At 28.9% G+C, this 15984-nt stretch overlaps 1 protein-coding gene across 2 annotated transcripts in view; it reads left to right on the forward strand.

The window, feature by feature from the left end:
• Nucleotides 1-15984, forward strand: part of LOC122857999 (semaphorin-2A) — a 180856-nt gene that overhangs the window by 34540 nt on the left and 130332 nt on the right. For both annotated transcript variants that reach the window (XM_044160612.1, XM_044160603.1), the window contains exon 3: nt 8440-8442. In XM_044160612.1, the coding sequence (XP_044016547.1) occupies nt 8440-8442 (3 nt within the window). The remainder of the gene's footprint in view (nt 1-8439; nt 8443-15984) is intronic.

A 15984-nucleotide genomic window follows, 5' to 3' on the forward strand; every position in this document is an offset into this window, starting at 1 on the left:
GTTATATGTATAAAAAAAAAAAATATTCGGTAACTTTTCGTCAAACGTTTTTACAAAGTATCCTGAATGACATTGAAGGCCATTTAAAAAAATTTAGCAGTGCTCACTTATGGCTTATAATTTGAATTGCGAAAGAAAAATCTCTATTTAAGTTAACAATTTCTAACGTTGACATATGTATTAAATAGCGTAGTTTCAAGAAACAATTTATTTTAACACCCTCCACAAAAATATACAAGTGTTGAAAACTGCATGATTTCAAACATTTAAAATAATCAGATTCCTCATAAATTTCATTTTTGTTTTAACTGCTTTTTATTTTGTTAAGAGTAAAGTCAACCGATTAAGATAAAATTCCCTGGAATCAGATGTACGCAATGTTTCTCTCGCAGCATGTTCTTTGCTTGCTTTTTTTTCTGCTTTTTATATACTTCATCTCGGGGAATCTCGCCAATTTCCCCCAACCAGCCTTGATCTTTGATGAGGGTTGGTGCCTAGGACAACGCCATACTTTAGTTTTAAATATTCATTTACCAAAGCAAGGCCTTCGTCCCCAACTCATTTTAATGTTCAACGTTACCCCAAACAACGTTCTGCTCTTTGCGTACGAGTGTCGACCTCTTCACTACTTTATTTCAAGTCTTGATCCTTTTACTTTTCTTTTTTTTATTATTTTTATACCTTTGCTTTCTTTAGAAGCTTTTACAATTATATAACTCTAAATTCAACTCAGCAGTTGACTGTGGTCACTCGCTATCCCACAGGAAAAATTTAATATTTAAATATACAAAAATAAACTTGAAAATTTATTTACATTTTGTAATATTCCTTTCTATTATATTTAAATTTTTTATCAATGCGTAGCTTGTATTCACTATGCTGATATTATTTGCTTTTGTTTAACAATATTTTTTATTTTTTCATTTTTGTTTTCCTTTTTTCTTCTGAAGTATAATAAATATGTGAATAAAATTTTTTTGTACTACCACAAAAAGCGCGCAATCAAAAAAACTTGGCAATGACTCTAGGCTCCGCTTGTTATTCCAACAATCATCTTCGCTGTTGCAAACTTTTCAAGTATCTTTCGAGCATACCAATATAATGAACATAACCGCAATTGTTATTCTAGACTTGCTCACTACTTGGATATCCCGGTGTCTCTTATGACTATGACTATTTTCCACTACAAAATATCTCGTATAAAACACAGGTCACATCCAAAGAAACTGTTACACCTGCTTGCCTTTGAGGTACCACATCAAATTATCGACTATACTCTATATATACATCTGTAGATCCTTAAGATTTTGTAGCTTCATTGACGTTTTGAGTAATTGAAAAGAGCTTTAACCATAATCCGACGAAAATTGCTTGTTCTATTTTATCATATACTTCATAAATTTCTCACCACACAATTTATTAATCTTTTCATACATAAATTTTCTCAATTTATTAAAATTAAAATGAATAATAATTATTTACTATCCGATCATCAATATATATTATATACACTATTAAGTATACTAAAAATAATTTTCTCATAATCTGAACACAATTATATGTATTAATAATTATTAATTATCAATTATAACTAGTGATTATTATATATTTTTTTATTATGTCAAGAACATAATGATTTTTTACACCATCAGTTCGTTAAAAATAAAAAAAAATATACAAGTAAAGAAGTTCTGTAATCAAGAGCTTTCGTCGACCATAAAAATAACTAACTGACTTTCATAAAGACTCAGAATTTTTATTTTCAATTTTTTTAATTTTGCTTTTGTTGTGCTTCGTATACGTCTATAGACTTAAAAAAAATAAATATAATTTTTTTGCTGTAAATATACTATCTACTCGAGGTTCTTTAAGTATTAAAATCAAGTTTTCTATACGATCGACATAGATCATAGAATATAATCGATTAGTTGGTACATTGTAGGACTTTTATATATGTCCCAGCAAATTGTACAAAAGCGGATTAAAGCTTTTCATTTTAGGAAATAAAATATATATATCTGCTCCCACAGGTCCAGTAAGTTTTGAGTCTTTTTAAACTTTTTTTATCTCTTGAGAATTGTAGATATAACGTCAATTATCTCTCAAGTCTTTCATCAATGCGTTAGCTATATGAAGAAAAATTGAAAGTAAAAAAAAAAAATTTAATACCATTGGATGAAAAAAGAATTTGTTTTTTTTTTTTTTCTTTTTTATCATTATCATTTGAACTCGAAATATTTTCTTTTGTCAAGAATTGACTGTCTCGTATATATAGCATGTCTTATTATAGAGTATAACGGCTATAGAAATATAATGGAGAATACTTTTACCAACTCGAATACGCGTGAGTCTTTTTATCTGCAGTGCAGAATTGAACAAAAAACGCGACAACGAGTTTACGGGGTCGGTTGCTATATAACAACCTGCTGTCGAGTCAGCTTGTGCTTGTAGAAGATCGTGCACACAGTATATATAACATCCAAAGATAATTTACACGAAGAATCAATAATGTCAGAGGTACATGCACGCGACTATCTTCAACTTTATTATTCCTTTTATATGTAGTCATGAGATGTCATGAATAAAATTAAAAATTCCATCAAATTATGTTTATTAATATATTATTCGACGTAGATATAAAAACAAAAGAAAAAGTAATTAAATAAAAACGAAATATGTAAGACAAAATGATAAATTGATCTTGGCATTTTAACGGATGACAAATTGCTGGAAAAAAGATAATAAAATATGTCGTTCATAGAAATTTTTTGTAAATATTCTGTCCTATATTAGGGTGAGTTTTTTTTTTTTTTTCGTCTTTATCTATTCTATTTTTTCATCATTTTTTTTCTTGCATAATAGAGATAAATGATTTATTTCGACTTGAATGAAATTTGTTAATTTTCACGTTAACAAGTAATAATCTCATTTTTGTATCGACTCTTTAACCAACAAAATGAAATAATCCGTAAAACTTGATTGGCGGATTAATTGATTATCAGACAATATAAGAGCATATTCTTTTTTTTTTTTTATTTTATTTTTATATTTATTTTCCCCTTATTCGTTTATTGCCTTTTCTGTGCTCTAGTTTTTTTTTTTTTTTATTCTTGTTATTTCGTGCCCGGGCAATATTCAACCGCAGTAGCATACGCCAGCACTTCCGGATATTCCTTCACACAGTGTGATTGACACGTTATCACGCTTTTCCGTCGACTCAATTTCCTTTTTATTTTTATTCTACCAACTGGAACTTTAATCTCCCTAGAATGAACACGAGTAAATGAAAAAATAAAATAAAAATAAAAAAAAAAAATAGTTAAAAGTATAAAGTAGAAAAAAAATAGACACGCGTACTTTTATTTCTACCCTCTCTATGTACTTATGTATATGGATTTTAGGTACACGCTTCAGTTCTTCACTGTCAATTTTACTTATCTCATTGCTACTGTTTTCTCTTCCGATATATTTTCTCGTTGTAGGATCATTCGCAGGCTTTTTTTATTTTCGTCTTTTTCTTTTCTATATACATTTACAATATAAAGATGGGAAAAAAAATACTCAGGGCTGATGGCTTACTGTACTGGAAGGAAAACCCAAATAAGTAGATAGATGTGTGAGTACGTCCTTTCTTCAAAGGCGTTGTTCTGTAAATACGTTGAAGCAGTCTGACATACAAAGGGGGCTGCATAAAAATACGGAAGAATGATAATATTATATTGCTATTCACACATCACATAAAAAAAAAAAAAGTTTTTTTTTTGTTCTTTTATCTTGTTTAGATATACATACAATCTTGTGTTATTGATTTTGAAAATTCTGATTTTGATCAAATGATAAATTATACACAAAACATGTAGTCATATTCAGTATTGACCGTTATTTAAATTTATCTAGGTTGAAAGATAAATATAAGCAAGTTATTCAGTGGAATGTTTAAATTATGATTTGATCAGGCAACTGGACAAATGAGGGTAACTTATTTTGCATTTTACATAATTCAATGGAAATTTTCAATAGTTTGAATTTATATGTGGTGTTTCAGTTAACCACAGACTTCGGTACTGTCATTTTTGATATGTTGTATTTGGCCTAAACTCCGTATTTTTCTTCACGGCCATCAAATACTTGATATCTATGCCTGCTGGCGATATAGATTCGAGACGCAAAACAAAGTATTTTAAGTTTCACCAGTGGGTAATTCAATGGGAAGTATTTTTTATTTTAAAATTTCATTTTGTTTGTAATTTTATTTTTTAGATGTTCAAAGAAAGAAATTTACTCTTTATGAAATTTTCATTTCTTTTAGTTTTCCGAAAAACCACATAACAATTAGAGAGTAAAAAAACAAACTATATGGTCGTTCTCAAAAACTAAAAAGAAATTGAAAATTTCATAAGAGTAAATTTCGTTTTCTTTTTCGTTCTACATCTAAAAAAAAAATAAAATTAAGAAAAATTTTTTTTTTTCAAAAATTGAAATTTTAAAAATCAAAAAAAAATACTTCCCATTGAGTGCCCACTCTAGTGAAGGGCTTAAAATACTTGTTTTGCGTCCTCGAATCTGTGATAAAAAATTCAGCAAAAAAAAAATGGCGCTTTTTGAGATATCATGAAATTTGACGGTGGCGCCCCCAAAAATTGAAGAAAAAAAAAAAAAAAAAATACGGGTTTTTTTTTAGGCCAAAATCTACAACATATCAAAAAATGAGCGAAATCGCCGAGGGTCAGGCCGCAAACCCCGTGGTTTGGCTAAGAACGCCACATGTATACTTTATTGATAACTCGTTTAGTATTCGTATAGATTGATTTTCAAGCTATTGTTATTACTTTTTACATGAGTGAATAAATTGAATATAAAAAAAATTTTTTACTCTCGTATATAAATATAAAATAATGTGGAAAATTTTTAAATTATTATTTAATTTTTAAAGTTTAAAATTTTTATATAAATACACTGAGAGAAATTTTAACTAAAAATTACAAACGTATAAGAAAAAATTACAAAGCGAATAGTAAAAACTGCGTTCCTCCGATTATTTGTAAGAATTATTCGTATATTGATAAATAATTTTTACAATAAAGTTATGTAAAAAATTTGGCCATTGACTATATACAACACTAAGCCATAAAAATTACATAATTTTATTGTAATTTCTCTTTAAAAAAAATGACTAAATTCACGATACTCACAAGTAAATTCTAGCAGACTGAGAATTTACGCACTACCGGTTTTAGAATTTACTATATTTTATTATAAATTTTATTTAAAAGTTGGACATTTTTTGTGCTAAGTTCGGCAGTTTGTGCTAGATTCACGGAGAACGGCAATCAATTCCCGGCAACATTTTTTCTTTTCTGTTTACACGCTCAAAACTCGAAAACTAATTGATAAATAGAAAAAATTCATTCTGATAAATGTTCAGAAATAAATTACCAACAATAAACCTCGCTTAACCCCATACCTAGCTTCAACAGATAAGGCTGTAGAAATGCTTGAAATTACATGACACCAATCATTTGTTCAATCATCGGCCATCTTTGTATTATTTCTCCCCACAACCAGAATTTTTACAGCGATATAGTAAAAATATTTAAGTCTATGCTAACTTTTATATGTGTACATGATAAATTTTATTATATGTATTAGAATATTTATTAAAATTGTTCAGTATTTTTATTTGAACTTATAATATTTTTATCGTTTCCTCAAAACATGTATGTGCTTTATTTTAATTAACTCATAACTCATTATCTAAGACATTAATCAAAAAAAGTAATTCTTTATAAATTGTTTAGAATTAAATTCTCAATAATTAAGTCCACTCAACCCCATGTCTATCTGCAATAGATAACGATGTACAGAGACTTGAAGTAACATAACAATTTTTTGACATTGTGTGACATTTTACATAATTTTATTGTAGAATATCATCTCTCGCGGCCAATCCCAGAAATAAAACAAAAATTACAAAGCAGTATAGTAATTTCTATTCAACATGGGTTTTAATTTTTAGTTAAAATTTCTCTCAGTGTAGTTAATTTGTTGAATTATTAATGTTTCGAAAATTAATGATAATCAAGGTTGGTTAAAAGACTCAGTACATATGTTTTTGGGTTAACAAATTTGTTGGTGTACGGAGAATAATGTTGAGATAAGACTGGCGTGAACTTAGATCGTTTGAAGGGGCAAAAAAGTTTTACCCCAGATGATTTTCCTACTTGATGTATTTCAACATTACCCTGAGAATTGTTACAACAAAGAGGTATGCCTACTGTTTCAGGCACTTGTACTTTCTGCCACCAGTATATATTCTACCCTCTTCAACGCAGTTAGACTACCGATCAATACAACCCCAAACTTTCATTCGCGCATTTCCAAAGTTCTATAAATATATAGCACATAAGATGAATAGAATTTCCTTAGATATTGAAAATTTTAGATAAATTTTACTAAATGCATACATTTTTTTTCTTCATCTTTTGAAAATTAAAACCAAAAGTTTTTTATATTACAATGTGGTAGACCAAAAACTTATTAGTTATCAGACATACCAGATGTTACCATGAAAAACTTTTTTGACACATTTCTAATTTTGAAGATTTTAGTTTAATAATAAAAAATTGAATAATTAAAATACTATTTTTAGAGATAGAAAATTAAATATAAATTTCGAAACAAAAAAAAAAACAATTGATAAATATAAATAAAATATCTTAACGTATCGAGAAAATCCTATATCTTAAATAAACATTACGGAAAATAAAAAAAATAAAATTTTCAAAGACACGAGATAATATACATGTCGGATATACGTGCAATTAACCTTCTCAAAAGATTACCTCGGTGTATCAACTTATCGTGAAAAGGTTACCAAGGAAGCTGTAAATAACATTCGCAGGGTGTATTTGGCTCCATCATATATCAACGAGAGTATACGCAGGTCTACTTATATATATGAAACTTGAGATGTTTCGTGTGTAGAATAGAGCTGGTGAATGTTCACTGACATGTTATATATATATACAAATTTATATACGTAGCGTGTATATGAGCTCATGATCTAGCGCTAGGCAAAACATATATTTCTTTTTCTAGGTAAATTCACAAACATGTTGAGTATCGTGTTGTATTTGGGAAATAAAATAGCACCATTTTGGTCTATTTGTTTCTGCAAAACATCTCAACTGCATGTCTCCTGTATTTTTTTATTTTTTTATTTTATGCCAGTCTTGACTGTAATTGTTTTCCGGGTTTTTATTTGAAATTCATTTTTAACTGTATAGCAATTATTTTAGCAACCTATAAAACTAAAAACTTGTACAATTTTATGATCAAAAGTATTTAAATAATGTTATCTACGAGCAAGAGTAGATGAGCCCAGGTATAATATTACCTTCGTTCATTAAATGCTTTATTGCTTGTTATATTGGATTTATTATTTTTTCGTATACTAGGAAAAAACAGTTCAAAACTTTTTTTTATTTTTCATTATAAACGGTGGCACGAAACCACTAGTTTGTATAAATTTTATTTATCATTATAATAATAGAATAATAAAACAAAAATTCAAAAGTAAACGAAGATGCAAAATTTGTCATGGGACGAAAAAGTTTTTTTCATTTTTTTATTTCTCTGTCTTTTAGTTTGATGAGATGTTTTGCGAAAATGGCTAAAAGTATCCATACGCAGAAAACGAAAAATGAGTCGGGTAAAATTGGAAAGACGAGAATAAAGTTCACGAGCCTTTAACATCTTGAGAATTCCCAAGCAATTTCTTCTTCGTCATCTGTCATACTTTTATTCTAAAAACTTTTGAGATTTAATTTATAAGTAGTCGAGTGATGTACGTTTTTCTTCCATTTTATTGCATTTAAAATTACTGTCTAATGTATTTGACAGTACTTTTGACGCTACTGACAGTAGTTCTTACGCTACAATAATTATTCCTAACTTGACTAATCACATTACAAATTTGCTCAGAATATAAACTCAATTTTCATTTATAATTTAAGTCAGCTATTTGTGTTGAAAAAAAATAAGTTAATAAAGTCAATCTATTTACACCAATCAAAAATGAACATAAACTTCTTGTCTCTCGCGATAATTTAAATGCTCTAAAAAGTATCTTGACAAAATTTTTACGTACTACGTTTTGACTGTATCAGTGAATTATGTGTACAGAAAATCAGATGAATAATATACAAAAGAAACAGAAAAATATTTGATAAGCAATTGAAGATAGCTAAAAAGATGAGGGAAAGGATTTTGCTTTGATCACACAAAGTACACAACGCCAAGTTTGAAGGCAACATTAAGGTTCTTTTATCGTTAGCTTTGGAGATTGGTGTGAGAAGAAAACAGTATCCTTTAATCTGTTATCGTAAAATCCTGCTCACTCACTCTTGGTGTTACTTGCCGCAAGCTTTAAAGCCAGAGATGGTGGCTCAAGAGGGTGTGAAAGAAACGACAAGGACAAAGAGAGATACAAGAAGAGTGTAACCAAGATATGATAGAACTGTATGCATTGTGTGAAGATAGAAAATTGCTAAAAAGTGAAAAAATAAAAAAAAAGAATTTGAGATCAGGAAATGAGTAAAGTATAGAATCATAACTTAGGGAGTAAAATTATAGAGCTAGGCAATATGTGAGTGTCATACGTCTCTCTCAGTAGATTGATGAGTATCAATATCCTGCCTTAATGCTGTGCTACTATACTTGATTTTTTTTTATTCTAGCTTTACTTTTTATTCCCTCTTCAAATTGGTAACAATATAACCTCAAAGTTTTTTCTTATTATTGACTTACAATTCTTTTATTCCTCTTCGATATTCAAACTTGAAATTAAAAAAAAAAAAACTGTGAGTTTTCGAAAGAATGATATGACACATGGGTGAGGAAATTTCAAAATAAAAAAATATTTTTTTTTTCAATAAAACCTCCAACACTTTAGTCCAATGGAGATGATCCCATTTCTCTCTCTATATATATCAAACATATTTCTTTGTGACTTAATCGTTTTGACGTTGAGTTCTTTGTTTTTTTTTTTTTTTTCTTTTGGCTGGATGCCTGCACAAGTCTGATATAAAGAATGGGAATTTTTCTTTCCTTTCGATTTAGGGTCAAAGTAGAATCCAAGGGATGAAAAGCTAAAAAATTATATCCCCTGTCTATAACTATAACGACAGGTCTCAACTTCATTCAGATGTAAATCGATTATGGCACTGAAAATTCATTGGTTTTTTATTTCATAAATAATATATTGGCTTTTCAAATAATTTAACTATGCCAATATAAAAAAATCCAAATGTTATTTGTTTAAAATCCTGATTTGATCGCATGATAGAGCCTAAATCCATAAGAAAAAAATAGTAATAATAAAAAATGGTCAAACTCAGCTATATTTAAATGCATTGACCGTCAATAAATTTTCATAGACAATAGAGTAAATGTAAAAAGTAGTCAATTTACTTTTATATATACCATTTTTATTTTTTATCCATTTATTTATTTTTTGTATATAAAAAAATCTATGTCGCATTACTGTGACGAATTCACATGAGGGGAAAGTTAATTTTATTTCCACAATATCTCATAAACTATGAAAAAAAAAAAAACATATACGCAATTTCAGTAAAGCACTTTGTTGAGCCAAGAATTTTCGTTGATAAAAAAATATAAGTGAAAATTTTCAACTTTTTTTTTTATCTCAAGCAATGTAGTTGCACTGTTGCGTATAAAAGTACAACCCTTCAACTATATATAATATAAGAAAAAAAAATAAAATCAAACAATGAAATCATAGTTTATGGTTGAGTGGATCAAATTGTTTGGACGGGATGTGGATTGCTGGATGACGTGAGAAAGAATTGAGGCCAGAAAAAGTGGGTGGTAGAATTGTTAGAAAATATATCCACCAATCCATGACTCGTGCACAGACCAATAACGTTCCTTGAGTTTTCGTGGAAAGGATGAAGAAGGCTCATCCTTCACAATTCTTTTTCTCATCTTGCTTCATTTATTTTTTTTTTCTTTTATTACTATATATAAAAAAATAAAGCAATGTTATCATTATTTTCTTTCTTTGCTTAGTTTTTACAATGTGAGCGTTATAACACCGTTAAAGGATCATCATCGACTTTAGCACGAAACAAATTGAATGGTCGATATTTTTTATTATTACAACAAAAGTCAGTTTACAAATCGATTTTCATTGTGTACCCTTTGCAGTGTGTTACATGCACGCACATACATATGTATATATATACCTAACAGCTTAGACTTGATCGGTAGAGCTTCAACTCGTTTTATCGATGTACCAAATTCTCACTCCTTTATTTTTTTTTTTTTTACTTGTGCAATTTTGCAAGACAATGTATTTACGTGAGATTTTACAATTTTATTTTATTTTTTTGTTTCAACAGCGTTTTATACTTTTGGTGAACAAACCGTGGAATGAGAGTAGTTTTACTAAACCTTTAGTACCAGAAACGCGTTTACTTAAGTAACGTGACTTTTACATTTTGTATCTATGTAGTAACTGCAAATTTTCCATGTTCAAAATTCTCTTATTCGAAGTTTTTTTTATTTTTTTTATTTGTTTATTTAATATGTAAAGTTGCATGTAAAAGAAACAAAAAATATTTTAATTCAAGTAGTGTTTAATGGAATAAACTTATGACAATGAAATAATTTTTTTCTGATTTTAATTTTGGCACTTTTGATTGATGGTATACAGTATTAATTTATCTAACTGATTTTGATGATATCATTTTGATGCTCATTCAATGCTAAAAGGATTTTTGAAGGACTAATATTACACTGAGCACTTTTATCGCATTTTAACCAGAAATTAATTACTTTTTCCTTATTTTTAAGATTTTTTCTTTTTTTTTCTTCTTTCAATTTTACTTATAAGAGAAGAAGTAACTCAACATTGGATTTTTCTGAGCAAATTAAACTCTTAGAATATTATCTTTTAATAAGGGAGATTCGCCTTCGGTCTCAATGAGAAATTTTTCTTTTTTTTTTTTTCATCTATTCTTGTCTCAAGATGTTCTTTGAGTGATATAAAAAAATACCTTAGTCATATAATGGTATATAGGTGAGATTTAACACGCAGATGGTCTTCTTGAGTGTATACTTTTGTCTCATTTTTATATATATTCTGTTTTAAACGTGATGGATCAATATTCATTTTTTTTTCTCTCCTTTTATTACATTGAATATAAGGAGTAGTTAAATTCACATGCTTTGTATCTCCAGCAATATACAAATCACATTCTTCAAACACGTGATCGAGTTTTTAATGGAAATTTCGTTCAGAATAGATAGTATTTCATGAATATTTTAGCAAAAATATTGTTGCATGTTTGAATTAAGTACCGCGATGTCAATCACACCCACTAGATATTTTGTTATCGATTTGACAGGTGACTATATGAATAAAGCCTCCTATTATGATATTCAACTTGTATTAAAATTTACTATTGATCATCAATTTTAATCAGAAATTTATATGACGTAAATGATAATGAAGTAACGATTTATATTGTTTATTTAGTTTTTGATTTAAATTATCCGTTTATGAATAGCTATTTCATAATGCAGATTATATTGATTTTATTTTTGAGAAAAAAAGAAAAATATACCCGAAAACAAAACAAGATAAATAACTTTCGATATCTACAAATTGAAAATATGCCACAAACCAACAATGGCCATAAATTTCAACACGAGCTGCAAGGTTGTTCTTGGATGACTATTAAGCTAAATATATTTCTTTATGATTGGGAAAACGTGACAAGTTTAAGCATAAAAATAGCTTTTAAAAAAAATCGGGTTTTAATATAGTATAAAAAATTAAACAAAAAAATCAATCAATAAATAATATCAATATTGAATTTTAATAAGCAAAAATATTTTTCTCTCGGATATTCCAGACATATTATATTGCTGTTTTATGACAAGTATCACTTATTAGAAATTGCTTTTATTTGGATCATTCAATAAGACTTGTTTGCAAACTCTTGTATATAAAAGGAAGCAGATGGAACAAGACCACTAACAGAATATGCGGAGCTTTGAAACGTGCCAATCCTACCAATTTTTCATCTACCTCACGATATAATAAAACGCCCACTTTTACCTTAACGATATCTGCATAATACGATGATACGCTGGTATTGTCCGATAACTGTACCCTGAATTTCGTTATATGCATTTATACCCCCTGTTACTTCGTCTTTCCATTTTACCTATATAACTTCATTTTTGAACCCACTTCAACTTCCTTTCCACAGCTCCTTATTTCTCTGTACAAACTCAGCGAAATATTAATGAAGACTTATTATTCGCAGCAACCGCTAAGGCATATACTTTTAGTGAAGAGAGTGTATGCACCTAAATCTACTGTTGAGACGCGTTCTTGTCCTTTTATACTTTTTATATATACGTTTTCTATCGCTAACCCCTTCAACGATGCTTAAAACTTTCAAGAACTTTTCATTTTCTTTGTCACTCACATTATTTCACATTTTGCACGTGAAGTGAATATTGAATTTTATTACTGCGACAATTTTATTATGTCTATACATAATGTATATATAGATATAAATACATTAGTACTTTATACAACATTATTCTACGAAAATTTTGGAAAATTATAAAGAATCCAAGTGCATATAATGCTTTTGCTGTTGCGTTGCTCTTTCACAAATCCATTAACAATAATGGTGGCATCATACAATTTTTGCATACATGCATATATACGTATATATTTTTTTTTATGCATAAAAATATTCTATAGAGTGAGAGTGCATCAGTGTTAAATGTATTTATATGAACGATCCTTTAATTTATCAAAATAATTGGTTGGATGAAACGTTAGCCGAGCCTCAAAAGCACATAATGCATATATGCTGAGTGTTAACAGTAGAATCGTCGTGGTGTATTTGAATTCTAGACAGGTACGCGCTAATGGGCGTGGAGGCAAACGCAAAACCTCAATCCCTGGATATTACTAGGAATGTGGTGCGGACGTGATACCTCGGGCATTTACAGTTCTCTCAATGTGTGTACACTTGCCCAACAATTTCGGGCATATTCTGACACCCAGAGGGAGTATCTGGATACACACCTGCGACTGAGTGTGCTTGCTCCGATTGTTGAAATAGATATAGAGATAGATATATGTATACAAAGGTTATGCGGTGTCGAAGAGAACGTTCAACCCGGCTATTTAGCTCGGCATTGCTTCCTGAGGCTATGCGTATATACACATATAGGATAAAAATCATGCATTTTCTACCACCCATACAGTTTAGAGAATTTAGAGAGAAAAATATTGAATTCATAAAAAGAAATCAATGAATTTTTTTATGCATGTGATTTGAATTTAAATACAACTTTATAAATGAGATTGATTAATATTGTAATAATGAATTATTTTAATTCGAGAATATTATTCTATAAATACTGTAGTAGTAATTTTTTTTTTTGTATAAATGTTGTTACTATTGTATAACGTTTTCATTTATTTTATTTTATTTTTTTTCTTTTGACAAAACTTTTTGAACATTATCCTGTGACTGTGTGTGAGATTACTTCCATGTGCTTTTTGTATGTCAGAATGTGATTTAGGGAAAATGTGAGTTTGAGGTTTTATTCGTTCCGCATGAGTCTGAGGGGTCCAGCAGAAAGATAGCCAGAGGAATTGCAAGTTAGAGAGTGGCTGAGAGAAAGCACGTGCCATTTTCAGGAGTATCCTTGGTTTAACGAATGGCTTTAATTTCACGCTACGTACATCGTCCTAGCTTTTGCGGTCACAAAGTCGTTTTCCTCTATGGTTTTGTTGGATACCGTGAAAAAGCCATGGCAGTTTTACAAAAATGTGACAAATCCAAAAGACTAGCAAATTCTCACTTACACACGTAGTAAATTTTTTTTTTTTGTCATCAAATAAATTTAAAAAGATAAACGTAAATCTTAATCTTGATTTTAATTAGTTGCATGAAAAAACTAGGAGATAACTTGACACATGAAGCTTTAAGAGTATTTAGTGATTAACCTCGACTTTATTTAAAACTTCCCTTTTTTTTTTTTTTTTTCTAATCTACAAAATTTTTTTGGTTGTAATTTTTTTTTTTTTGGTATATTTTTAGAAAAATAAAGTTCTCTTAGTGTGTCAGTGTAAAGGTTTTATGGAAATACTGAATGAAATAAGACTATAAAGTAAAATTAAGGAAATTCAAAAAATAAAAAATAGGGAGAAATTTATAAAAGAAAGGATTCCCCATTTCCTTTGTCTTTTTTTTTTTTTCCTTTTTGTATTCTACATAAATTTTTTTTTTTTCATTTATTCATTGTAGATACTTTTAGGTATCTTTCTAGAGAGCAAATTTTTCCATTTTAAAGTTGGTTTCTGGCTTTAGATTTGCGTCTATAGTTTTCCAGGTGGATAATGCATTCCCCATCGGTACTCGACCGAAGTGAATATCGAACGAAATAAAAAGGCGTGTCAGAGCGTATTTCCATAGAGGTCCCACTAGACGATATGGAAATATAAAACTGAAAAACAAGGGAAATACAAACACAACTGGTATCCTATTTGACGCCTCTGTGTCACTATTGAAGCTACCATATTGAAGAGCCGAGAAAAAGCCAAAATACTTTTCCATTTAGACACAATTGAATTTTTTTTTTTTTTTTTTACATGTTGCCAATGAAAATAAACTCATGAATATGAAACGATTTCAGATATTAAAGTAAAACTTTTGTTTTAGCAAACAAAGAGGTAAAATATACATTACCCAAAGAGAACTGTTATTGAAGTAAAATAAATAGAAAACAGTGTTCTATTGATGAACATTTTAATAGCTTTGAAAATATTAATATTGGTATATCTGTCGAAAAAATAGAATTAATATTTCGATATATTACATTTCTCATTAAGCTTTAATTACAAAATAGAATTGGCTAACAATGCACTCATAACTTATCACATTTTCGTTCGGTCGTTCACACTTCTCCAGGTTTATCTTAACGTTTGCATCGTAACAGTATGGCTTCGAGGATTACAGTATGCGGAAGCCACGACTTTGTTGTTTTCGACCGAATTCCCATGTGTCCTATTACTAAACGAAACTTTTAATCCTTCTACAATTTGATAACAGAATTTATTGTTGAAGAAAAAAAAAAACAAATTAAGTAAAAATATTTTCTGAAATGTTTTATATAGATTATTATTCTAAAAAATATATCATCGAATATTCGAGCAGAAATTCGAAATTACCTAAGGGCTTCATTTATGATTGGGTCTTGCCAGCGGGTCCAATCGATGCACCCCATACCTTCCTGTCGATTGCCTTCTATTATCTTCTTTGTATGCTTTTTCGTATGTTTCTCTGATATGCGTTTCAATCAAGACCAAATGTTTACGCTCACTGATTAGCAATTTTCTATGAATACTACTTTTTGTATAAAAAATATCTGGTCAAATATACTGCTTCAATTCTTTGCAACCATTCAAATATTTAATCATTCTTCCGCAATTCGTAAAACTCAAATGAATAAATTTTAAAGCTAAATGAAAAACATCAATATATGCATAAAGTAGCATGATAGTAAACATCTTAATTATAATGTAAAATAACTCTTTAGTATTTTACTGTTTGTGAGTGCTAATGCATTTCAAACATGAAAGTTCATAAGTCTTCCTTGAAATCCTGCTTGAGTATCTGTTGAATTTCTTAATTGCAATAGTTTCCATAATACTTGAGACATTTCCAAACTTTGACCTCAATTTGAGAATATATTTTACAAGTAAGCAATCCATAAAATTATCGATAATGTAGATCCTAAAATTGTGGTATAGTAGATTCACCAATTTCTAGATAATAGTAACTTCTGTTTTACCGATTGTAGTTTACCCAAATTGAAAATGAAAAGCTCACGGTACATACAATTCAATCGATTTCATTTGAG

The sequence above is a fragment of the Aphidius gifuensis genome, linkage group LG1 (genome assembly GCF_014905175.1).
Source record: "Aphidius gifuensis isolate YNYX2018 linkage group LG1, ASM1490517v1, whole genome shotgun sequence".
NCBI classification, from domain to species: domain Eukaryota; kingdom Metazoa; phylum Arthropoda; class Insecta; order Hymenoptera; family Braconidae; genus Aphidius; species Aphidius gifuensis.